We start from the raw sequence: 25,911 nt of genomic DNA, 5'->3' as shown, positions 1-25,911 counted from the left end.
GAAAAAAGACTATCCACGCTATTTCTCTCTTTAGAGGAGCATAAGCTTCTACCCTATGATCGATGATGATAATGAGATCAATATAAACTTGATCTAAAGTTGACCGGGCAAACTCATGGTCAATTCTAGCGACACATGCCGTCTGGCGCGTAAGCATCCTGCTTACACATTTACTGTTGTATAATACCTACGCATATCGTTCCTACCCATGTTTCACTTCAGCAGTCACATTCTCTTTGTACGACCGCTTGTTGCTGCGCTGGGTTAGTTTCTTTTCTGCCCTTGCCATCCTGTACAGTCCCCTGTATAGCCGGATACTGGCCACTAGCGTTCGACTCCTGGCGGCGCGGCATACTTCCCCCAAGCCAAGTAATTGATCCCTCACAAACTATGTAAATTTTTGTAGGAGTTATTTTGACAGGAGTTTCTTAACTTCCTATACGAAAATTTGCTTCCGTCAATATAATCTTGCTTTGAAATTTCACAAAAATAAAATCTTCAAAGTGTGCACGCATTTTCAAGTCTACTTTATATACAGTGCACCTGTATGCCAGACTACAGCACCGTCTTCACCCGGATACTTCATAACAGATCTTAAAAGTCCTAGTTTTGTACGCAACAAAGAGCTCGCTTTCATTGACGAATGTTCGCAGCGGATCAAAACTGGTACTCTTTATCTGTGCATGCTTCTCGGTCATGGCCAAATGCATAAACATCACTATTTTGTACCGGCGGGCGGGGGCGGTATCCCGGCCCCGGTCTAACATCTTTTTCATCCAGCATCCGACCAGCAGATAGCAGATGCTAATGTAAAATAAACACACCGTGCATCATTTTCACGTGTGCTCCCATTTTAGACTTTTATTGCGCTGGGGCTGCTGGAGAATTTAGATAAGCGAAAGCGAATTCTTGCGGACGTTATGGGCAACGTGTATCTCAAAGCTAGCGCTTTGTATTTATGAAGCATCTGATTACAGCACGTCAGCTTCTTTTTGGTGCGATTCAACAGGATCCATGCCATTGCATAGTCGTCATCCGGCTGTAGAGTTGAATACCAACGGAAAGAAAATGGGCTGTCTTTTTGTTCGCGCTGTCACAAACCGTCAAGTTTTCCAATCGAATTTACACACTTCAACGTAAGTGAATTTGGCGAGGAATGTAAAAATCTACTTGAATGCTGAAAATATCGCGTCAGTTGTTCTCAAACATGTCAAGCCTATAAATACTATTCATTGAATAGGTAGGTTTGATAAAATTCTGAGAACTTGGTTTTCTCTAACTAGGTAAAAGTTGCTGAACATTCTGCAAAGAAACCGAATCTATTTGATTTTCCTTCACATTAGCAGATAGCTCAAAGGGTTCGGCAGACGCATTTACTTGTGTCAAGCAATCACAGGAGCGCGGGAAACAGTCAGGTAGGGGAACTAGGGGTAAGACGCCCACGTTAAGGAAGAGTCCAATTTTAATCACGAAACACTTTATAATACACATTTTTTTGGCACTAACATGAAGCACCAACATGTTTCCCTCCAAATGGAAGAAACCATAAACCAGTTTTATGTTTTACTACTGAAAAATTCAAATGTGAAAAAAAGTTTGATTTTCAGAATTTTAGTTTTAATGCGGGGTAAAACGCGCCACTACCCACAGCTTACGCCAGGATGCCAAATTGTGTACATATACTTGCGCGCCTGGTTTATTGTCAACTGTTATTGTTCGTGAAGGGTATACAGTCATTACATAATTATGGATCACCTGTAATTATGGGTCAATTCCATGTAAACGTCATAGTGAGCTGTTTTATCAATAATTACTACAAAATGACGCATGGCTGTGTGATTAGTGAACTTATTTATAGTAAAAATGTGCTATTGCTTGGTTCCAACTTGTGTTCTACATAATTTGGGCCGAAATTTGGATCTAAATGGCTATTTTAATGTAAATAACTAGGGGTGGGCATTTTACCCCACACATACCTCAGAAGTTTGGACCCTTGTAAAAAAGTTGTAAGGGTCAAATTTGACACTTTTTCCGCTTGGTACACAAACAAAGGGAGTGTGCAAAACAGTTTGTGGGGATAGCGAGAAAAAAAATCTTTTAAATGATGTAAAAAAGTGCAAACATTTGACAGGCTAAAATTACATCAAAAGTAACCAAAATCTTTTTTCGAAGTTTTTGCACATTTTTTAGTAAAAATATGTAAACTCAAATGTAAAAAAGCATTTTAATTCTTATTTTAGCGAATGCAATTGAAAAAAGTACTGAAAATAACGTGGTTTGCCTAAAACAAGGGTGGCGCAACTTGCCCCCTATGGGCGTTATGGCCGCAGTTCCCCTACGAGAAGATTCCAGCTGGCGCTCGCAAGATCAAGAGGTTGTTAACCCCGAGAGTAAAGGGCTGTACTGTAATGCTGGCAGGTCGACTGGCAGGTCTGCTGGACTTGAAAAGGCTTTCCCGTCTCGGATAAAAGAGATAAAAGGGTTGCGACCATTCGTAGGTCCTCGTCAGCTATGTCATGTTAGGTCAGAGGGCAGAGCGCAGTATTAGACGTACTCGTACCCGAGCAGGAATGAATAACTGCCACATAACTGGAGCGTACCAAAGTCAGGTATCATACCAAGGCAAGGTATTGGTCGGTTATCCAGTTATTGAAAATAACTTATTTTGGTATTTTGTAGGTATTGATAAAATACCTCAACGAGTTATTGGTTTGGCGTTGAGGACTGCTTGAGGTATTATTCAATTATGGAAAAATCGCTGTTTGTATGGAAAAATCTCCGGTTATTATTTAGGTATTGCCATACCTGATGTCATTATTCACGCGTTATGCACAGAATATACACCAGTTATTATTTTAGGTATTTTACCTCTTATGCAGGGCTACTTAATACCTCATTCAGGTTGTAGGTATTCGGTTTTCCATACCTGAGTTAGTTATTCTTCAGCTATTTTCTCCTGCTCGGGTACGGGCGAGATGATTCTAAAGCTGAAGCGCGCGAAGGAACACAAAGGCGCCGCCTACACGAGGCTGGCAGAAGAGGTCCTTGGTGAGGGTGTAGAGCGGCTTTTACACATGAGGCGACTCTGATGGTCATAGACATTGACGAGATCACCGAAGTGGAAAAGCTCGTCACGGCACTGTGGTAACAGTGCGATGTGCAGGTGGCCGCCGCAGCCGTTAGGCTACGGAAGGGGCCAGCAGGGACACAGATTATTTAGGTGTCTGGAACCAGGACACAAGTCGTGGGACTGCAAAGGCCCTGACAGGCGCAAACTGTGTAGGCGATGCGGTGCTGAAGGTCATAAGGCCCAAAGCTGCACGAGTCCACCCATCTTCATGATCTGTACCGAAAAAAAATCGCGAACGACAGACATCCGACGGGTGGTCCAAGGTGCCCGGCCTTCAAGACAGCCGCAGTGAACAAATCACAGTGCAGGTAACGCAGCTGAACCTGAACCACTGTGACGTGGCTCAGCAATTGCTTTGTCAGGCGGTTTCTGAGTGGAGGACGGATATCGCCATCATATCGGACCCATACCGAGTACCCGCCGGCAACGGCAACTGGGTCGCGGATGGGACCAGAAAAATGGCGGCGATATGGACGACGGGTAAATACTCCGTCCAGGAGTTGGTGTCTACTACCTATGGGGCTTCGTGGTCGCCAAAGTAAATGGGGTCTTCTTCTGCAGCTGTTATGCGCCTCCGCGGTGGTCGATCGAGCTGTTCACGCAAATGCTGGACCGCATAACGACCGTGCTAACAGGGTGAAGGCCGGTGGTAATAGCGGGTGACATTAATGCCTGGGCCGTGTAATGGGGAAGCCGTTTCACGAACCAGCGGGGTCAGATCCTGCTAGAAACACTGGCCATCTTAGATGTCGACTTGGCTAATGTCGGTACCAAGAGCACCTATAGTCGAAACGGAGCGGAGTCAATTATTGACGTGACCTTTTGTAGTCCTGGCTTAACTAGTAGTTCGAACTGGAGAGTAGACGATAGCTACATTCACGGCGACCACCTGGCGGTTCGCTGCGACATCAGGCAGCGGGTAGAAGAAGATGCGGCTAGGCCAAGGCCCTCGCAGGTGGAAGACATGATATTTTGACGGAGGGGTATTTAGGGAGGCGCTCCACCGTGAGCGAAACTTAATCGGTTTAGACGGCGACGAGCTGGTAGCGGTGCTCTCACGTGCGTGTGGTGCGACCATGCCTAGGCGAGTCCACCCTAGAAATTGGAGGCCACCGGCTTACTGGTGAACCGACGCGATTGTGGACCTGCGCCGCGCCTGCCTACGGGCTAGGCGGCGGATGCAGCGAGCACGATCAGAGGAAGAGCGAAACGAACGGCGAATAGCCGCGCTTAAGACCGAGATAAGAGCAAGCAAAAAGGCCTGCTTTGAGGGTCTCTGTCAGAGTGCCAATGCGAACCAGTGGGGTGACGCCTACAGGATCGTTATGGCCAACACGAGGGGTGTAATGGCTCCTACAGAGCATTCTCCAGAGATGTTGGAGGGGATCATCGAGGGGCTTTTTTCCGCGTCAACAAATGACCAACACAACGTGAATCATGGCAATCTTGGATAAATGTCGGACTACAATGGCAAATATTTGCCATCATGACAAACAGTGACACCACAAGGAACGCGTTCAGTATTGTCAGATGGGTGGCTATTGCCGATGTGCTCCTGCGTCTGGGGTACTGGTACTGGGTACTTATGGTGTTATGGTGTTATGGTATGTCATGCACGACGAGGTGTTGAGGTTAAAATTCCCGATGAGGGTAGGCTTTGCTAACGTTATTACGCTGGAGATCTACGTTTATTCGATAGAGGAAGTGAAATTGACTGCAGTTAACTCGATCGCATTTGTGGAAGATTGGATGAGCTCCAGTAAACTGGAATTCGCTTACGATAAAACTGTCACGAAGTCTTTCCGAGTACTAGGGGAGAGGGCCTTAGTTTATAGGAGGTCAAAACGAGATGCACGTAGCATCTCTTGTTGATAATTGCAAAGCAGTTGTTGCAGGCTTGGTGGTTGACTCTGTCCGTCTTTAGAGGATAAAGGGAGTGGTAAAGCCATCCGGGAAGCTGGCAAGGCGCCAGCACGCTATCTTGGTGGACTCTCCAAAGAGCGTGTCATCGATGTTCACTGCTGCATGGCTACATAGCTAATCTTGAGGGTGCGATGTGCACTAGCTCTTCTCTGAAGCAATGCCTTCAAGATAGACCTCAACCTCATATTACCTCCCAAGTAACAATCAACATGCCTTGAAGGTTTATTCATGTTTTATCCTGGTTTTATACGAGCATGTCAAAAAGCTTGTTGTTCTAAACTAGTTTTATGCGGTAGTTATTTACTTTGAACCTTTTGCGTTCCATAAAACTATCATATAACTTCTGCTGTAAACATCTTCAGTTAAAGACTTGCAAGTAGACATGACTTGGTTTTATCACTTATTATATACCATTTCAATAAAACTTGCAATTGCGGTTGTTGTCGGAGAGATTGTTTTTGTAAACAAATACACAAAACTGTGAGGCAATGCATAAAACCAACAAAAGATTTCGTGGCCGTAACATAAACCAAAAAAATGCTGTGATAAAACCGCTAGTTCTATCATGAGCTCAGTTATGACTACCTCAGGAAGGTAAGCCCTATTGGAGGAATCATCAGGAACACAGAGTTTTATCAGAAAAATATGTCGCCTAGCCGGGATAATTTATGTAAATACAGAAAAATTATTACTCAATTTTATGATTTCACGTACAGCTTAAGATCAAATTAAACCATACAACACGTTTTCGTCATTTTATTTTGTCAGAAAAATTACCTAATGTCATTTAAACTCCGCTGTGTTGAAAAAACCTTTTTTGCACCCAATTCCACCAAGTAAATTAAATGCATTTAACTTCCAAATTATGCATAGTTTGTGTGACGCACTTAGTTTTTGCCATTATCACAGTCACATTCACCACAAATTTTCCGTGGCATGTCTCCTGACACGTATTAAATAGGAAAACAAATCTGAATTCCATATCTGCATCTTTCCAATTGATGGCTGGATAAACAACCAAGCATAATTTATTCTGACGATCGAACATTGAGAGTGAAAAATAATCAAAACAATTATTTGACAAGTCAGAAGATGGTTTTATTTAGAAGATTGATAAAACTATGATACAACCCGAAATCATAAGCCGGTTTGCATACGAAGTCCTGTAGACTCTAATAAGACTGGGCCAACTAGCCAGAACGTGGGCTTATTGAGGCATACAAGAACTCGAGAGCATTTTCTAGTCGGCATTAATGGTTTTATGTTTAGGATTTTTGAATCGCTAAAAAACTGTGATAAAATTAAAATTGTTACTTGGGCTGGGCCTCCCGTCCGGTGTCTTCTGAGCAAATTATCCTCAATCGTCCTTTGCATAGATAAGAAAAATGATCTCTATAACAGTCACAAAACCACCTGAAATACTTTGAAACTTCCATGGAGCCCTCAGAAACAAACCTCTTAAAATCTCCCAAAAATCCCCTGAAACTCCCTTAAAATTCTTTAAAACTCGCCCAAAACTTGCATGAAATCCACATTAACCCTCTAATACCCAAATTTTAAATTTTGATCTAAATATCATTTTTCGTCATCTAAAATCGATTTAAACATGTTTTGGAAGATGATTCTATTTAATTCTCGATTTCGTGAATTTCAGTTTTTGATTTTTCAAATTTTTATTATTGAACATCTCCACACTTTTATATTTTTCCTGGAAGCCTATTTGGGGTACGGATTTTTTGAGATGAAAACATTTTGAGATTTTATGATTATTGTTAAAATATATTAATTTTCCGTGTAATTTCAAGGAAAATAATTTTAGAGTGTATTCAATTTTCTTAAACTATTAAACCAGGGTTGAATGATTTGAGAAAAATTTAAAATATGTTAATTGTTGCGATTCAATACAAAATAAACAATGACTTTTAAAAGGTGGCTCAAACATCCATTTTTCAATGATTTTTAAAAATTGTAAATACGCTTTAAAATACACCAAAAACCATTTTGAGATATAAAAAATTGTCCTGAATATCAGCCAAAAAAATAAAAAAAAATAATTTTCCACGAAACAAAAATTACAAAAATGCTCAAACTATACCCCGTCTGAAGGCGGGGTTGGGTATTAGAGGGTTAAATTTTTTGCTCTTTACTTGAAACCCGTTTTATATCCCCTGAAGCTGCCTAGAAATCAGGCCAAACTTTTCAATAGGTCCTATCTGCATTTGAGAGGCTCTCTTTGTTTACTTTCTCTTTCAATTATTGCAATGTAATGGTACAATTTTCAACTATTTGTGCAGTACAAATCAAAAGACAATGGTTTTGACCATCGTTCAATGCAAGGAGGCAATCAAAATACAAATAAACAGCTGAGATATTAACTAAAGAGAGAGAAACCAAAGAGAGCCTCTCTTCTGCAGATTGGACCTTTAGACATGTTTGGCCTGAAATATACTATACAATATGGGTATTAGGATGTCCCAAAATTGCACATGGTCAAAAAGCTTGGGAGCTCACCCTGCAAATGATAGCTAAGGGTGTTAGAAACAAACTTTTGTATGACGGCAACTTTCAGAAATGACGTTTAGAGGTCGCCCCGGCGAGATTTTTGAAAAAATGGCCATTTTTCGTAATAAATTTCATATAAATATTTTTTACCGTACAAAAATTGGCAATACAAACTATTTTTATATTTTTTACAGCTTGATATGGATCCAAACTACTTGGGAAAAATAATGAACGACATGTTTTGCAGGTAGCTTTTTGATACTGAATTTTTGAATATGCTAAAATTTGTCATTTTTTGATATACTGTGCATTTTACCGATCATAAAAAGTATCTGAATCTAATGCTAATTTAAAACAATTTCCATAAAAAGATAGAAAATTTTATGAGGAAAAGCTTTGCCGAAGACAGCATGACGTTTTTTCTATCCGTTTTAGAGTTATTCACAATTTACTATTTGGTGAAATTTGAATTTTTGGGTATTTTTCTAAAAAAAGACACATAAGAACTTCCCAAAAACACATACAAAGTAAAAAATCACGTATGCTCAACAAGTTTTTGTCTTGATTGTGTTATGTAATTATGGTGACATCATTAATTGATTTTTTTCGTTATTCAATCTAGCAAAGATTTCTTTAAAAGCTAGCTCTCTTGCTTGACAAGCTTCGTACTGTCTATTGATTTTTTAAAGATATTCTCCACAAAATGTTGAGCCATATTTTTACGTTCATCTTACTTTCCTGTCGATATTCTCAATTATTATTCTACGCGAAGAAGTGTGAGTCCTGGACCAGTGAAACAGCCTAGGAAACAGTGGCAAAGTGAATAAAGGCGAATACGTTGATCCATACTAAATTCAAATCGCGATTACGAACATCTTACGTAAGAATACCAGATACTAAGTTCCAATTCAAGACATTCTAAAAAGCAGAGCATGTCTTTTTTACATTTACTGACTTGAACTATCTTATCAACACCGAAAATATGATACACCGAGACAAATTGAAACGGGTGGGATAAGATGAACCAGTGAGTTATAGTAATGTTATCCAAGGTTAGAACAATTTGATTACCATAACACGGCATACAATAAGACAAGGTAGGCTATTATAGAGTCAGTCTAGTTAGAGTCTGGCGGACTGTCACTTTCGATCGGAGCCAATCGAGCATGACGTCACGGTGTAGCATTTATCGGCGAGGACACTATGACGTCATGCTCGATTGACTCCGGTCGAAACTGACAGTCCGCCAGACTCTAATTATAGGGACTCTAGGCTATTATTGGTAAACAACAGTTTTGGATGTAAACAATGACGTCCTTTTTATCGTCCTATATGTTTATCAAAATGATACGGACTTCTAGAACGTTATATTCATGTGTTTGAACGATTTGAACAACATAATTGAAAACCAAAACGGCATGTTTTGCGGAAAGTATCACCTTCTAAATGATATAGAAAATGTGCCGTGCGTTTGATTGTGTATTATGCTCGTATAAACCATTGTCAGTACATAACCGTTAAAAATGCCATGGCCTACTGAGGCATCTCAAAATGGTACCTAATGATAATGTTTCTCGCTAGTAGGTACCTTTCTATATCAAAGAAAATGGCTTTGTCAACGGAAACAAAAATTCAATAAATGATGCCACCATAATTCCTAAACACAATGAAGACAAAAACTTGTTGAGTATACGTGATTTTTTACTTTGTATGTGTTTTTGGGCAGTTCTTTTGTGTGTGTTTTTTTAAAATACCCAAAAATCAAAATTTCACCAAATAGTAAATCGTGAATAACTCTAAAACGGATAGAAAAAACGCAATTCTGTCTTCGGCAAAGTTTTTCCGCATAAAAATTCCTATCTTTTTATGAAAATTGTTTAAAATTAGTATTAGATTCAGATACTTCTTATGATGGGTAAAATGCACAGTATATCAAAAAATGACAAATTATAGTAAATGCAAAAATTCAGTATCAAAAAGTGACCTGCAAAACATGTCGTTAATTATTTTTCCCAGGTAGTTTGGATCCATTTCAAGCTGTAAAAAATATAAAAATAGTGGGTATTGTCAATTTTTGTACGGTAAAAAATATTTGTATGAAATTTATTACGAAAAATGGTCATTTTTCAAAAATCTCGCCGGGGCGACCTCTAAACGTCATTTCTGAAAGTTGCCGTCATACAAAAGTTTGTTTCTAACACCCTTAGCTATCATTTGCAGGGTGAGCCCCCAAGCTTTTTGACCATGTGCAATTTTTGGGACAACCTAATGGGTATCTATCGATCGGGCTTGATGAGTAGAACTCAAAAACGTCATTTTGAAATTCATGATGGCGACCACGGTAGTTTTAGCTATGATACCATGCAATAAGGGTAGATGGTAGGATACAAGGTTAGGGTAGATGGTAGGGTAGAGCATAGAGTACATGGTAGGGTGGTGAAATCACTCAAAGGGGTTTTTCCCTCTTTCAAAATTTTTAGTTAAAAAATAAATAATAATAATAATAATAATAATAATAATAATAATAATACATGATAGGGTAGAGGGTTTTTGTGAAGAATATGGTAGAGGTTTAAAGTAGAGGGTTAGGGTAGAGGGTTAGGGTAGAGGGTTGTGGTTAAGGTATAGAGTAGGGTAGAGGGTTAGAGTAGAGGTTGAAGGTAGGGTATACGGTAGGTAAGATGGTATAATCGTGAGTAGGGTAGAAAGTAGGGTCAAGGGTTAGAGTAGAGGGTATTGTAGAGGGTAGAGTAGAGGGTAAGGGGATCAGGGTAGATGGTAGAGTAGAGGGTTAGCGAAGACGGTTAGGTTAAAGAATAGGGTAGAGGCCAGAGGGTAGGGTAGATAGTGGGGCAGAAGGTTTGGGTGAAGGGTAGAAAGCCAGGTTAAAGTGAAGAGCCAGAACAGAGGGTAGGGAAGCCGGTAGGGTAGAGTATAGGGTAGACGGTAGGGTGGGGGATAATGTAAACTGTAGAGGGTATGGTGACGGGTTAGGGTATTGGGTAGAAGGTAGGGTTGAGGTTAGGGTAGAGGGTTGAGCATACGATAGGATTGAGGGGTAAGGATAGAGCATGGGATAGAGGGTTAGAATAGTGGGCAGAGAAGATGGTAAGGTATATGGTAGAAGGTTAGAGTAGAGAGTACGTAAGGTGAAAAAATGAGATGGGATTTCGAGATACCTTCCGGAATTCTACACGAATTCCTCTCTAGAATTGACCCTCGTCTAGAATCCTCCCATTCCTTCAAAGATTCCTTCCGGTATTTTCTGCTGCGGTTCTTTAAGAGATTCCTTCCGAAAAGAAATATCTTGGTTGTTGCCAAGGTTTGTACAGGAAATCCTGAAATATTTAACAATTCATGTCGAAATTTTTGATGGGATTCCTTCAAAATTTCTTAACGAGTTTTTTTTTCAAGGATTTCTGTAATATTTCCTTTCGGGATTTCGTCTAGGATTCTTTGAGGGATTCCTGCTCAACTTACAGCCGGGATTTGTGCCAGGATTCCCCTAAAGATTTTATCAGGTTTGCTCTACCAGGATTCCTTCAGGAATGTGTGCCAGGATTACTTCACGGATTCGTTCTGGTATTCTTTCAAAGGTTGCTGTCAAGATATATGCCAATAATCCAATGGGAATTCTTTTATGTATAAGTGCCGCAATTCCTGCTGGTATTCCTGGAAATATTTTTCCCGGGATTGTGGAGCGGACCTGGTGTGATGGTTAGAACACGTGACTATCACGCTGAGACCCTGGGAATTCCACTCCCGATAAGCTTATAAAATGTGTGTTCTTCCTTCGGAAGAGAAGTAAAGCCGTGAGTTCCTAGTCGTCCTTCACCGACACACATCAAGAGATCATACAAATATCGGTTGTATTTCCCGTAATAATCGAAAGAGAAATCGACAATTGTGGATACGCCTGTATGATACTGAACGCGAGAAATATTCTTTTTGACACACCTAGATATACAAAACCATGATGTTATCTAACAATCATTTTCTTATTCTTTTTGAGTATTTATCTTCTTTTTCACATATTATAGATGCGCGTTGTATCTGCGGATCAGAATACAACAAGAGTAAAAAAGTTGTGCTAAAATAGCGCTCAAAGGTGTGTTTTTTCTTCACTGTACACTTCCATTTTTTTCGTGAAACCATGTTTATATTATTGAAACTTACGTGTTTATATTGAAGTGCGACCATTTCAGCAGGGCTCCTTGTTTGAGAACTTGTTTGCTCTAACACAGCCAATTTTGAATCAATTGATACAATTTTTGGAATGTGGTGAGATGATTATGCATAAGGCACCCTACACACTACTCAAACCGTTTGACCAACATTGCCACCGCCCCCAGGTTGGTCGAACCAGCGAATGTTTCTGCAACCGTATGACGAACTGCCAAATCGTGTTGCACCAACATGTCACTTTGGTTGCACCAACATCTTCTCCCATTTAAAATCGCACTATGTTTGTGCAACAACGCTACACACGGTACGATCGGTTCGTCAAACATTGGCTCCGCCCACCGTTGGTTTGAGTAAAATCAAACTGGTTTGATTTTTGCCGACCAAACCGTCAACCGTCAAATCGGTTTGACGAACTGCCAAATCGGTTCGTCAAACAGCATCACACACGGTCAAACACAGCACCAACTCAACCACCAACCTGGGGGCGGAGTCAATGTTGGTCAAACCGTTTGAGTAGTGTGTAGGGTGCCTAATAAAGCCCATATCTGAAATAACCGGGACACAGAAGTACGGCTGTAGCTCTGTAATGAATCGGTAAAATTGGCCAAATAATTGACTGAGAACTCTTTGGTGTATGTTTATTATTTGTGCCAAATTTCATTAAAATCGATGCATTACTTTTAACTGTGGATGAAAAACAAACAGATGTGGTACAATCATGACCAGTGAATCAAAATTCAACCATCGCGCAACAATAATGACAATGTCGCAACTTGTATTTGTTGCAACAATCCACCCAATGCGACATAAGTTAGTCCTAACCTGAATATAATTGGATAAACATCGTACACCACGAGTTTAGAGATTTTTCAGCCTTGCATAGCGATTTCCAATCGGTAGCTTGGAGTTGGTAAACACTACAACTCTGCCGAAGATCTATCATCAAACAGTTCTGACTTTGGGTTTGTAATAAATGATTATTCACGAGTTGAAAAGTACGCAATGAATTCAGCTTCAGTTTTGTCTGCAACAAAAAAATTCGAGATCATGTCATTATCTGTTACCAGTATAGGGATAAAGAGTAATCGTTGCTCCTTCTTTGTAGCTTATTTTGTGCTACTTTTTAATTCTCTTCACTGATCATGACCAATTTTCATTCGCATAATAGATGGTACTTCTACGCTACAGTTCAAAGTTCTGTTATGATAATTATGAAATTTCGTTGGCAGTTATGATACTTTTTTTTTTTTTTTTTAACCAAATAGTTTATTTATTGGCTCGATCGTTTAACTAAAAACTTTACAGAGCCGACATCTTGTCGAATAATTACAAAAAATATTCAAAAGAGTACATATCAATAAAATTGCATTCGGGCACACTTCTTCCTTGGTCGCGGAACGGAACCGGAGCTTGAACCACCACCAGAAGCTGCGAATTGTGCCCGTCGCTGTGCCACCCTAGCGTTTGCCGATGTTTCCTGGCTTTCGTTGACCTCGTCTTTCGATGTGTTTTCGTCTCCTTTCCGATTCATCTCATTTCTGTCTTCGCTCGACTCTTCCGCATCACACATTTCCGTTGTTTGCTCGATGATGTCATCCTCCAGCACTTCGATAATTTCCACCGGCAATTCCTCCTCTTGTTCCGTCGGCAAAAGCTCTTGTCCAGAGACCACCGCAGCGTATGTAGTGGGTTGTGAGATCCGTTGCTTCTTCTTCTCCTTTTTTTTCTTCTCCGCGTAGGGATTGGTTCGACGGTGGGGACAGGAGTCCCTTCGATGTCCAACCTCTCTGCACGAAAAACACGTGTCCTGTAATCCGTCGTAATAAAGCCGTCCTTCACGACCACCGAAATTGATCATCGGAGGGATGTCCTTCTCAACGGTCATATAAATACCCCGCACCCCAGTACACAAATGGGGCAGGCCAAGCTCCGCAGGAAATTTTTCACGTATAATTTGTTCCACCCGTCCATATTCTCCGAGCGCTAGCGATATAGTTTCATCTTTCAGCTCCGGTGGCAGATCAAACAAACGAATGTATCGTATATTGCTGCCCGCCACTGTCATCCGCACCTCCACAGTTCTCCCGCTAGTGTAGTGAAACTTCTTTGCCTCCGTGTTTTTCTTCAGCGCCTCCGTCATAGCCTCCAGAGAGATGAATTTTACGCTAATAGAACGATCACGTGATGTTCGATATGCCGTTTCCATTGACAGAAGATCTGTGTCCAATGTCTTAAGAAAATCCGCGATCTCCGACCATGTGGGACGTGGACTGCCCAATGGGAATCGAAACTGAACTGTGTTCTCGATAATTTCATCCATTCCGCAGTTGGATTGCATTGCGAATATCACAATTATCTCCGCCGCCGGCGGCGTACGACAAATGTGTAAGCGAACGAAGAACAATGCAACTGATGCCGGTATACCGTTACCTAAACAGCACACGCTGATGGTAGCAAACTAGTCAAGAGCACATTTGCCACCGTCTGAATGCGACGAAAGCAGAAGCGAAACTGAGTTATGATACTTATAGAGACACTTTCTAGCAAAATTTCATCAACTCTGATCAATTGGTTTGAAAGCTACTGGTGTTGATAGGGGTGAGTGTTGGTGGAAATTGTTCGTGGTTTTCATGTGCGATGTTTGCCTATTCATAACTTTTGAATTTCTCTGTCAATCAGAGTATCTGTACGCACAAATCTCAATACGAGCTCGAGAAAAGTTGGCTGTGAGCACATGAAAATTCCCTGAGCTTGAGACTCGCGATGTTGGTGCACATCACATTAGCATTGCGAGTCTCAATGAGACATCTCAATTCTCAATTAGACAAGCTCCAAGTACAACACCGCACTGGTTTGATTCACTCTTGAATCCTTCATTAGGGTGACATTTCTGGTGTTCAACTGGGGATGGGTTGGCGTTTCCTGAAGGCGGAAGAGGTTCGGATCGTGATGGTGCTAGGGCAGATAGAATACAGCAGGAGATTGTTTTATGACGGGATAGGTGGTACGAGGAACAAAACTGACAAAGGCTTCTTCCAAAGTGACGTGAGAAGGTCCACAATTTATTGGGGACTCTGTTTGACCAACAGAGAAGGAAACAGGTTCGTTTGAGATGAAGAAAAATGACACCAACGTTAATCTTCCGAAGGATTCAACAAAGGCTATTTTTCGCCTTACAAATACTATCATAGTTGTAAATTGTAAATACATGTTGGGGTCAATATGACCCACATAGACACGGTAAACATGTAGCGTGAAGAAGGAGAGATATGATGTGGACAACATCTTTGGTTAGGGATATTGCAAGCTCAATCGATATCCAATATTTATTTGATGTCCAATTAACCCATTCTATAAACTTATCCGCGAGCCGTAATGGCCGCGCTGGGTACAAGCGAGTGGTTACGATTTTGACGTTTCGTGCGGATAGCAACTGGTTGACTTCACTCAAAATTTGACGAAGGGGTGATGAGGGGAACCGAATCGCTTCGATTTCCCGGATTTCCCGTTAAGAAACATCAAATCCGAATCGCTAGTACCCATCGCTGCCATTACTACTCGCGGATAAACTGATTCAATCCCCAGATAAGTATCGATCTCGGCATTTGTGCAGGTGGCATTCTGAGGTGGGATCAGGCGTCTAAAATAACGTCGTTGCAATTTTTTTTCACTGGCGAACATCTCAATGAGACGAGTCTCACGAGATGTCTCATTGAGGTACGTACACTTGATTGTTCATGAGCATGCTATGATCTCAAATCTCAAAAATTTTCCTGAAACGCATTTCAAACTAGCGCATGGCACACTATCTCATACATGTATACATGAGCTTTCAGACACTCTGCTGTCAATTTTCATGAAATTTTCACAGATGTTTGTTGATTATGTGTATATTATGCCTGCAAAATTTGATGAATATTGATATAAGGTGCACCGGGGCAAGTTGAAACGGGTGGGGCAAGATGAAATAGCAGGTTAACATGATGTTTTCTTTTGATGATAAACAATTTGATTGTCATAACCCATAGTTTTTGATTCAAACAATCTTTTAGCGGAGGATAAATTTCCAAATTTTATTGAAATCTATTTCAAAACTTCGCGTTTTATCTAGCCCCACCCGTTTCAACTTGCCCCGGTGTACCTTAGTATTTCCAATAGTACAATCGAAACAATAGAGGGTGCTGACTAATTGCTGTCTGAGGGGCTAAAATCACGTTCAGTCTCAATACATGTTTCGACTATAAAATTGTTGATAGTGCATCGTTTTTTTTTTTTTTTTAATTTTGCCTATGCAACAAATGTAGATTGAGAGGTTTGTGTTCAAAATTTCAGCCATTTCCTTTGCCAAATTCAAAAGTTACAGCGCTGATAAGCAAAACTATGGGCTGTACAAAATTCAATGGCGCACATTCTACTCTTTTATTGCTACAACAAAAAGTACTGCACCGATTTATATGAAATTTTGTAGGTGAAATGCACACATCTTAAGATGTTATTAGGCTGAATTTGAGCAATTTTAATGTCTCTATTGCTGAGCTACAGCTGTATTTCTGTGTCCCGATTAATGCGGATACAGGCTTTATCTAGCCGTGTACAAAAGTTGAAGTCAATTGGTTTGGAATTGACTGAGCTATAGCAAAGAGTGCCCAAAATACCAGCCACTGCCCAAGTGGCTCGCTACCCTAACAAATATTTAAGAAGATGATATTCTAGCGTTCTTCCACAACATGTCCAGCCCTCCGTATCCGTCAAGTTTTGTCAGTTTTCTAGATGCCGAGTTGGTCGTAAAGTACAGTGAACGCGTGGCTGAGCCTTTATCGCAATACACACCTTTAAAACTCGTCCTTGGCGCAACTTGCTCGAATATTCCTTGTTACGTAAGAATATAGTTTGAGCACCCCTGCTAGATGCCGTAATAATTTGCATTTTTCTCGTTCTGTCAACCATGTCACTAAGCTTGAACAGTATCAGTGAAAACAAGCGACAGAACGGGCGCATTTGAATTGAAACACCTAATTCCAATGTGGAAAGTCACCGTAAAAGTTTTTTTTTTTTATGTTAAGTGTCTAAAATGTGTGTATCAATAAAGTAACACTAGTTTACAAAATAAAACGAAAGTCGTGAACTTCTGTCAACGACCAAAATTTTTGAAGCACAATTCAGCACTGATTTCGAAACCGAGCTTCAAAAAATTTTAAGTAGAGCAGTTTTTAAGTTTTAGCTCAATATCGAGTTTTACAATTTTGAAAAATGTGGAATTTACTAAAATTCAAATATCTTGCGTTTAGGTCAACCAATTTCAAATCTTTTTCCATAAATTAAAAGCTGAATACAATACGATTTGATCATCTGAATGCAGGTTTTGCGTCAGATTGATGAATTTCAAGATATTGGCGAGTTTCAGGGACGATCTCCTCAAATTTTAGCCAAATTCCCAAAAATATATGAAGAAATGTATTTTTTTTTTCAATAAGAAAAAACATTCTAAAAATTCTTTCTAACGTTGATTTGACATATCATATGTAGGCGAGTTACAGTAAAAAATTCAGCTCAATCGGAACATTGAATTGGAACATCAAAAATCGATTTCAAATCATCATCCTTGTATGGAAAGTCGAAAAAATTTCCGCTCTACTGTAATTTTTTTCCTTCGCGTTTTCGAACTCAGGGCATGATTCTACACCAAAAATAATCATCAGCTTACCGAGTTCAAAAATGCTGTAAACTAGTGTAATTAATAGCTTTGTAGAATGTGACAATGGAATCTGCGATGCGTTTTATTTGCCCTGCTGAAGGACCGGTGCCCGATTGTTCGCTGTTTTCAACACTCCTAGTGTTTGCGGATGCCCTTAATACCTTATACAGGTTCAGAACATCAAAAATATATGGGGTTGTTGAACCCTACTGAACGATCAGTTTCTTTTAGAGCCCTTAGGCACGACTTTAAAAAAAATATAAATATTGAAAAAAAGAAAAACAAAGTAGATAGAAACACACAAAGTAAGATGTGGCTAGTGCTTGAATTGAAGACCCTCTGCATACAATTCAGAACCGTTAAGATTATTGGTAAAATTACGAAAATCTTATAACTAACAACATGATTATCAAATAGTCAAAACCGTTCGCCTTAGCGACCACTGCCCTCGATTCAATAACCAAACGGAAGAAAATCAATCAACGATCAGATTTCGCCTAACTTTAGAAGCGTGATAAGCGTCGTCAACAACGAAACTTTTGTCCTTATTTGATTTTCAACTTTTCCCGCACCACATGTTGATCCGCTCTGTGCTCAAATCCTTTTCCTTTTCTCTTTTGACTTGTGTATCATCAATACACCACACCACATCCCCACCCATCTCCAAGGGACAGCCGACGTGGTGTCCGTACGTAATACGGGGTAATCAAATAACTCATTCGGAATTCTTTTCTTCTCGTTTCAGGAAAATTGAAAGCAAACGACGGGACGACGGGAAACATGTGCTTAACGACGTGCTCCGAAACGAACCGGCTGTGACTATTTAGCAGAAGCGAGGCATCTGCTGCGGGTGGATGAACGACAAGCCTGTAACTTAATCTACCGGCTCTAATGTGCGTCATCTCGTGAGTTTGATGGGTTCAGTGATTGGCGGGAGTCGATGGTTTTAATAAGTGCTAATCGTCCGGGCGGTGACGCATATTAATAAGAAGAAAATGGATCATTATCCGGGGTTTTAAGAATGGAAATTGTGTAACCCTTTCGAAGTTCTCATTGCCACAATGAAGAACCATGCCAACTGAATGTGCTGTTGAGTTTTACTGCTTACTTACTACTATTTTTACGAATTGTTTTAAGTATTAGAATTACAATTACCAGTTTCTTGATTTATTTTTTATTTAACGTACAGCGATAGTTGATCGAGCTGAAATTTATGAAGAACTGTGTTAAAAAAAACTGACACTAATGCACTAAAAGGTGGGATTTGAACCCACGAATCTGTATCGGCTTTTCAACCAACTAAGCATAAACTCAAAATTAAATCACTGTCAAGAACATTTCAAACCCTTGCAGGATTACATATGTAATATAATTTAACTGATACCAGCTAAGCCAGTGATATTATATTAAAGCAAGGAATGTCTTATTTTACAGTTCAGTTGAGCAGTAATCACGTGTGATGTTCTATGTGTGTGGCAATGCGATGCGTACATGCGGAAAATAGCAAAAGAAGATCGTGGCAATCATAATTCATCAAAGTGCTCTCAAAGTGTTCCATCAGTGTCCCTCCTCCACCTCAGAAGCGAGGCAGTGCGTGCATTTTCCAATCGTGTCCGATGTCCCCACACTAGAGGGTGCATTCGTTTCGCTAGGGCAACTGGCACTACTGGCCCTGGTTGCACTAGCCGTCGAGATTGCTCAGGTCGTTGGTGGTGATGACACATCCTCTGTCACCATCCACCACCGCACAGTGCTTTTTCCGGGTGTCCTGGCGAACAACGCAACAACAACGACGACCGCAGGACTTTTAGACGCACTCAGCGAAACCGTAGGGAAGCTCTTCGCAGCAGCAGTAGCTGCTGCCAACGAGTCCTCCGAGGCCGACGCCGCCGACCAACTGGGCTACAACGGAAGCTCGGCGTTCGATAACGGTGGTGGTGGTGGTATTGCTGGTCGATTGGTACTGAATGCTACCGGTCAGGTGTTTGAAAATGAGTTCATCAACGGCAGTGGCAGCACCCACGCCGGAACCAGCATCATCAACGGTAGCTACAACGAGTCCTACAGCGAAATGCCGCAGATCCCGGAGTACATACGGGCGACCTCGATGGTGTTCTGCATTATCATCATGTGCTTGGGAGTCATCGGAAACATCATGGTGAGTAGATATGATGGGTTTAGACACAGGGGTACAGTGTTGGTTAATACATTGGTATCTCTTTTTGTGCACTGAGCAAAACTACTAATAAGTGTCAGTTTTTCCAGCCAAAAAAAAAACACTATTCAATGTGGAAACCCTAGTTTCAACATGATAGCAAATGTTATATACTTTGGGAACAGAAGCTAAAGAAATCATGGAGAAATTTTAAATTATTTGCAAAATACAATCGTATAACACCAATGTCCCTGCCAAACTTTCTACTTTCTATTTTTTCAGGTACTTAAAACTAAAATCATAATTTATAATATTTTCCATAATCTCAACAATGATGTACAATGGAAGCACACTGGTTGAGCTGGTCAATAACCTACATGTGATGAGTTGTTTAATTCTAAATTCCACCAGTAGGCGGCGCTAAAGGTCAAGCATGTTTAAAATTTCATATATCTCGGAACTCTGGTCACTTAGAGAGTTGATGTTTTCGGCAATGTTGGTTGGTACGTCACGTGCTTACAGCTAATGGACAATTTGTTTCGAAATTTCGCCACTAGGCGGTGCTAGTTACACATTTGCAAACGTCATTGATTTTTTAATTTTTTCCTGAGATACATAAAATATATTTTTTTTATCCTCAGCGCCACCTAGTGGTGGAATTTTGATTCAAACGGCCCATCACCAATAAGACCTTGGCTAGCCTAACAACTTTACCAAACACACCAACTGTCTAAGTAATCATGGTGCTAAGATATACGGTATGGAAAGTGCTAGTCCTGTCTAGATATCACAGACATGGCAGAGACAAACAGACGTAACACTGATGAAATGTTTATACTAAATATCTCATGATCCTAATTAGTTAGGGAGTGGGTGTCTTCGGCAATATAATTTGACTGATCAAGAACTTACAAATGATGGGTGGTTTGATTCAAAATTTCACCACTTGGCGGCGCTAGAGTGAGTACTTTATGAAAAATCTCCTCAATAATTTGGTTCACAACCTTGGCTCTCGCAACCAGTGCTGAAAATTTCATTTCGTCATACCTAAATTCAACCAACTACAGCTCTTTTTGGAAGCTGAACCTGAGAGTATGATATATGAAAAACTTGTGCAGTTAGACCACCAGTTCTGCAAGAAAGTCACGGAAAAACTGCTGTTTTTCGAAAATTTAATATAAATGTCACTGACTACCTTTGAAAAAATGCCAAATGATATTCACCGTGAATATCATTGGCATTTTTCGAAGGTAATCCGTGACATTTATATTAAATTTTCGAAAAACAGCGGTTTTTCCGTGACTTTCATGCAGAACTGGTCTAACTGCACAAGTTTTTCATAAATCATACTCTCAGATTCAGCTTCTAAAAAGAGCTGTAGTTGGTTGAATTTAGGTATGACGAAATTAAATTTTCAGCACTGCTCGCAACCCTCCAGTCTGTCGTCACTGCGCTTTTCGTAAAACAAACGAAGCGTGTCTGCAAGCGGTTGGGGGGTCGCGAAACGAAGGTTGGGAAGCTATGATCTATAGGAAGCAAATTTCGAGAGTGTTACGCCTGTTGTTTCTGATATCGTAGAAATTCCAGACAAACAGACGTTAGAGTGACGTAATTTCTATGACTATATCCTAAGATCCCAACTACTTGGAGAGTTCACATTTTTCCCCATGCCGGAAATACCAATACACACGGCATTGTTTTAAGCGTCAAATCACAGTTGTATGGCCGCGTCGGACATGTGGTTGTACTTTGTACACGGAGCCGCCAAACTACCCAAATTTGAGTTGTTTTGACGCAACCCCAATAACTCAAATCGGCCAATAACTCAAATTTGAGTATATCGATTAAACTCACACTAGGTAGTTTGCCTTCAACCCCAGCAAAAAAAAAAATACTCAAGAGAATGTAAACTCAACCTAATTGTGAATTTTTTCAACCTAAATTTTACAAAAACGGCATTTACCCAAAATTGGCTTATGGGGCCAAACTACTTTGGGGTGGGTCGATGCAGCATCAGTGGGAGAGAAAGGGTAAACAACCAAATTTTGAGTAGAAAGTTTAACCGATATACTTACTTTTGGGTAAAATAAACCCAAAAAATAGGTAGTTTTAGTTTTTCGTGATTCTTTCTGCTCTTTGCGTGTCACTGTGTTCTTTTTATTTCTCATTGCGTAGCCTCTTGTTCTTTGCGATTTGCGTTTAGAAACTGCGCATTGTGCGCAGTGAGTGAGAAAATCACAACCGACAACATCCATCATGAAATCGTTAATAAAATTATTAGAAAGTAGATGTTGAAATCAGTTGTACCAGATGAACCATTCTAACATAACAATGATGGGGAATAGGGCCAAAAATTCAAATGAAACTTTCTAAAATAAAATGTGTCTAAAAACTTAAAGTTTAAGCTTAAACAGTTTTGTCTACGTAAATACGGCTCTGGATCCATTGTGCAATGTGGCGGCAATATCACGATCACCACAGACTAATTTCAAGACCTCGATGTACCAAAAGAAACCATTTTTTTGTCTGTATTAACAAGATGTTAAACCCTAGGCTAGTTCATCTCGGGACCCATGCTTTACTTCCCTTCCGAAGGAAGAATCCACATTTTGTGAGTATGTCGGGAGTGGGATTCGATCCCAGTTCGTCGGCGTGATAGTCTTGTGTTCTTTCATTCATTTATTTGTTCAACATCAAATTCATGATAACACTGATTCAACCATTTGCCGCCATAATACTCGATTTGCAGCTGCAGCTCTCCAACGTCGGTCACGCTCAACGCTCGCCACATCACGCTCCACCTAATCCGGCCATCGTGCTCTCTGCGCTTCGCGCCTTCTTGTACCAACCGGATTGTTAGCAAACACCAACGTTGCTGGGTTGTTGTCCGGCATTCTTGCAACATGCCCTGCCCACCGTATTCGACCAGCTTTACACTCAGAATATTCTTTCGTTAAACCTCAACGAATATGCTTCGTAAAACCAGTTTTCGTAAATTGGAAGCAATTTGCGTAAAATGTACGGTCCATTCGTGCCACCATGCTGAAACAGTACAAATGGAGTTGTATCATGTACGAAATCACGAATCCGACAGACGCTAAACTTGCTCATTCGTAGATTTTAGCTCCCGCTTTGTAGAATGAAACAAAATAAACAAATGTCAAACATTTTTTACTAACCATGCGTAAAAAGAAAATTTCGCTTCGTAGAATTCAACAAAGCTTTGCAGTCATCACTGACGATTGATTGGATCGCTGAGAAAACAAAGCAACATGTTTTAATGAGCATATGACGGTGCGTGTGCGAGAAGAGGAAAGGAAACATGCTCTCGGTTGAAAAGTAAAAGTTATTTATAAACAGAACCAAAGTGGAAAGCGTTCTGGTTGTTTTTGGACGGCTTCAACAAGCGTCCACAGATGGGTGGCTAGCACTGGTAGGTATAAATCAGAAGATACGTGATTCGAAGCCTGTGATATCTAAGTGGATGAACGTGTGGTATTTTTTTAAAGCATGTTTTATGTTATTCCGACAAAAAAAGAGACAGAAAAACTTGTCGGAGCGACTCATGCATATTACGAAGCTTCTCGTTGCAGAAAACAACGAATCGCATTTGTAAACATGACGACCGATTACGTACAATGAAACAAAATTTATTTTCAGTGTAGCCACTTTCAGGATGTTGGGTTCACCGTAGTGCAGCGAGCTCATGGTTCATCCTTCGGCGCCATACACCGTTCTCCTGCATGCCGCCGAAGATCTTCCTTAGCACGCGTCGCTAGAAAATTCCGAGTGCTTGCAGGTCCTCCTCAAGCATCGCCCATGTCTCGTGTCCGTAGAGAACCACCGGTCTTATTAGCGTCTTGTACATGGTACATTTGGTGCGGGGGTGCATCTTTTTTGACCGCAGTTTCTTCTGGAGCCCATAGTAGGCACGACTTCCACTGATGATGCGCCTTCGTATTTCACGGCTCACGTTATTGTCAGTCGTTAGCAAGGAGCCGAGGTAGACGGATTCTTCTACCACCTCGAAAGTATCCCCGTTTATCGTAACATCGCTGCCAAGGCTTGTTCTGTCCCGCTCAGTCCCACCTACCAGCATGTACTTTGTCTTAGCCGCATTCACCACCAGTCCGACCTTTGTTGCTTCACGTTCCAGGCGGGTGTACAGTTCTGCCACCGTTACAAATGTTACAGCAATAATATCCATATCATCCGCAAAACAGACAAATTGGCCGGTTTTCGTGAAGATCGTACCGCGGCTTTTGGGCCCGGCTCGTCACATAACACCTTCCAGGGCGATGTTGATTAGTAGGCAGGAAAGTCCATCACCTTGTCGCAGTCCCCGTCGAGATTCGAATGAACTGGATAGTTCACCCGAAATCCTTACGCTGTTCTGCACATCGTCTATCGTTGCTATTATCAGTCTGGTAAGCTACCCGGGAAAGTTGTTCTCGTCCATGATTTTCCATAGCTCTGTGCGGTCAATACTGTCGTATGCTGCTTTGAAGTCGATGAACAGGTGGTGCGTTGGGACCTGCTATTCACGGCATTTCTGGAGGATTTGCCGTACGGTGTCGACCGGCCGTCGATGAAACCGGCTTGGTAACTTCCCACGAACTCATTTACTTTAGGTGAAAGACGACGGAACATGATTTGGGATAGCGCTCTGTAGGCAGCATTAAAATGGTGATCGATCGAAAGTTCTCACTCATTAACATGACGCCTTTCTTAACCCTTATGTGGCCGACATGGTACCCGGGTACCCAGCACCCATTGAAAATACACGGTGTTGAAAAAAGCAAAAAGTTTGTCGGACACATAACGGTTAAGAATTGCACAGATTATCCCTTCCTTCCACTCCTCCGATAGCTGTTTGGTTTCCCAGATCTTAACTACTAACCGCTGCAGACAGGTAGCCAACTTTTCCGGGCCCATCTTGATGAGTTCTGCTACGATACCGTCCTTACCAGCCTTTTTGTTATTTCGTGCTGGTGGATGGCATCCTTAACTTCACTCAGCGCAGGAGTTGGTTCGTTCCCGTCCTCTGCTGCACCAACATAGTCATTTCCACCGCTGCCTTGATCCCACATGCCTACATTCTTTCCGTCATTCAGGTGCTTGTCGAAGTGTTGCTTCCACCTTTTGATCACCTCACGTTTGCCCATTTGTATGGGACACGCTTGTATGAAAATAAAATTAATCCTCGCTCCAGTCGACTTTTAAGATCCCATTTAGGTCCCATATGAACTGTACAAAATTTCAGCGCAATCGGTGAAACTATAATTTAGCGCAAGCGGCTCAAAATTGCATAGGATTTACTATGGGAAAAGTTACACTTTCAAAAAAAAAAATCCCAGAGGTCGCCCTTTGTCTCCTTTTTTCAAATCAATCAACGTTTCTTGTAGAAAAATCATTTATGAAACTTTCCTTCGAACATCGCAAAACGTTTGGATGCTTGTGGAAAAAGTTATTGATTTATTACCAATTAGTGATCCAACGAACGGCTTTTTGTTTTGTTTTACCAGCAGCACTGCTGCTGCCGTTGTTGCATGGGGTGACGGGAGGCATCACCACCCCCAGGAACAACAGCAGCCAAGGCAGCAGCTACAGTGCTGCTAATAAAACAAAACAAAAAGCCGTTCGTTGGATCACTAATCGGTAGTAAATCAATAACTTTTTCCACAAGCACCCAATCGTTTTGCGGTCTTCGAAGGAAAGTTTCATAAATGATTTTGCTACAAAAAGCATTGATCGATTTGAATTAAGGAGACAAGGGGCGACCTCTGGGAGTTTTTATCTGAAAGTGTAACTTTTCTCATAGAAAATCCTATGAAAACTTTAAACCGCTTGCGCTAAATTATAGTTTCACCGATTGCGCTGAAATTTTGCACAGTTCATATGAGACCTAAATGGAATCAAAAAAGTCGACTGGAGCGAGAATTTGATGTTTGTCCCATACTATTGTCCATCAGGAGGCTCCCGTGCTTATACAGTATTGTTCCGATTTTATCACGCCCCTTTTCAAAACTACTTTCAAATAGGGTGACAATGGGTATTGTCGGCAGGTTTGTTCTCTTCGTCATGGGGGGTTTTTGTCAGCCAAATTGCCCGAAACTTGGCCATATAATTCAGCTAAGTTGGGAAGGATTTGAGACCAACTCTGAGTTGAATAGGTTTCAATAAACCCCCTAAGACGAAGAGAACAAAACGGCCGAGAATAGGTAATTTCCCCTATTCTACAAAATATATACGCATTTTCTATATTTTTAACGTCGCAAAACGTGCCTACAACATTCATCTTCAAGAAGAGGGAAAACACTT

At 40.9% G+C, this 25,911-nt stretch overlaps 1 protein-coding gene across 8 annotated transcripts in view; it reads left to right on the top strand.

The window, feature by feature from the left end:
• Positions 1–25,911, top strand: part of LOC109410067 (growth hormone secretagogue receptor type 1) — a 484,121-nt gene that overhangs the window by 93,346 nt on the left and 364,864 nt on the right. For 3 of the 8 annotated variants that reach the window (XM_062846362.1, XM_062846363.1, XM_062846361.1), the window contains one exon: positions 18,870–19,593. In XM_062846362.1, coding sequence (XP_062702346.1) covers positions 19,507–19,593 — 87 coding nt within the window. In that variant the 5' untranslated portion in view covers positions 18,870–19,506. Of the gene's footprint in view, positions 1–18,180; positions 18,525–18,869; positions 19,594–25,911 lie in introns of all 8 variants that reach the window. The other 5 variants (XM_029856842.2, XM_029856844.2, XM_029856843.2 and 2 more) reach the window with 4 other exon arrangements.

The sequence above is a fragment of the Aedes albopictus genome, chromosome 1, assembly GCF_035046485.1.
Source record: "Aedes albopictus strain Foshan chromosome 1, AalbF5, whole genome shotgun sequence".
NCBI classification, from domain to species: Eukaryota; Metazoa; Arthropoda; class Insecta; order Diptera; family Culicidae; genus Aedes; species Aedes albopictus.
The sequence above is the reverse complement of the archived record's forward strand: the minus strand, read 5'-3'. Positions and strand labels throughout refer to the sequence as shown.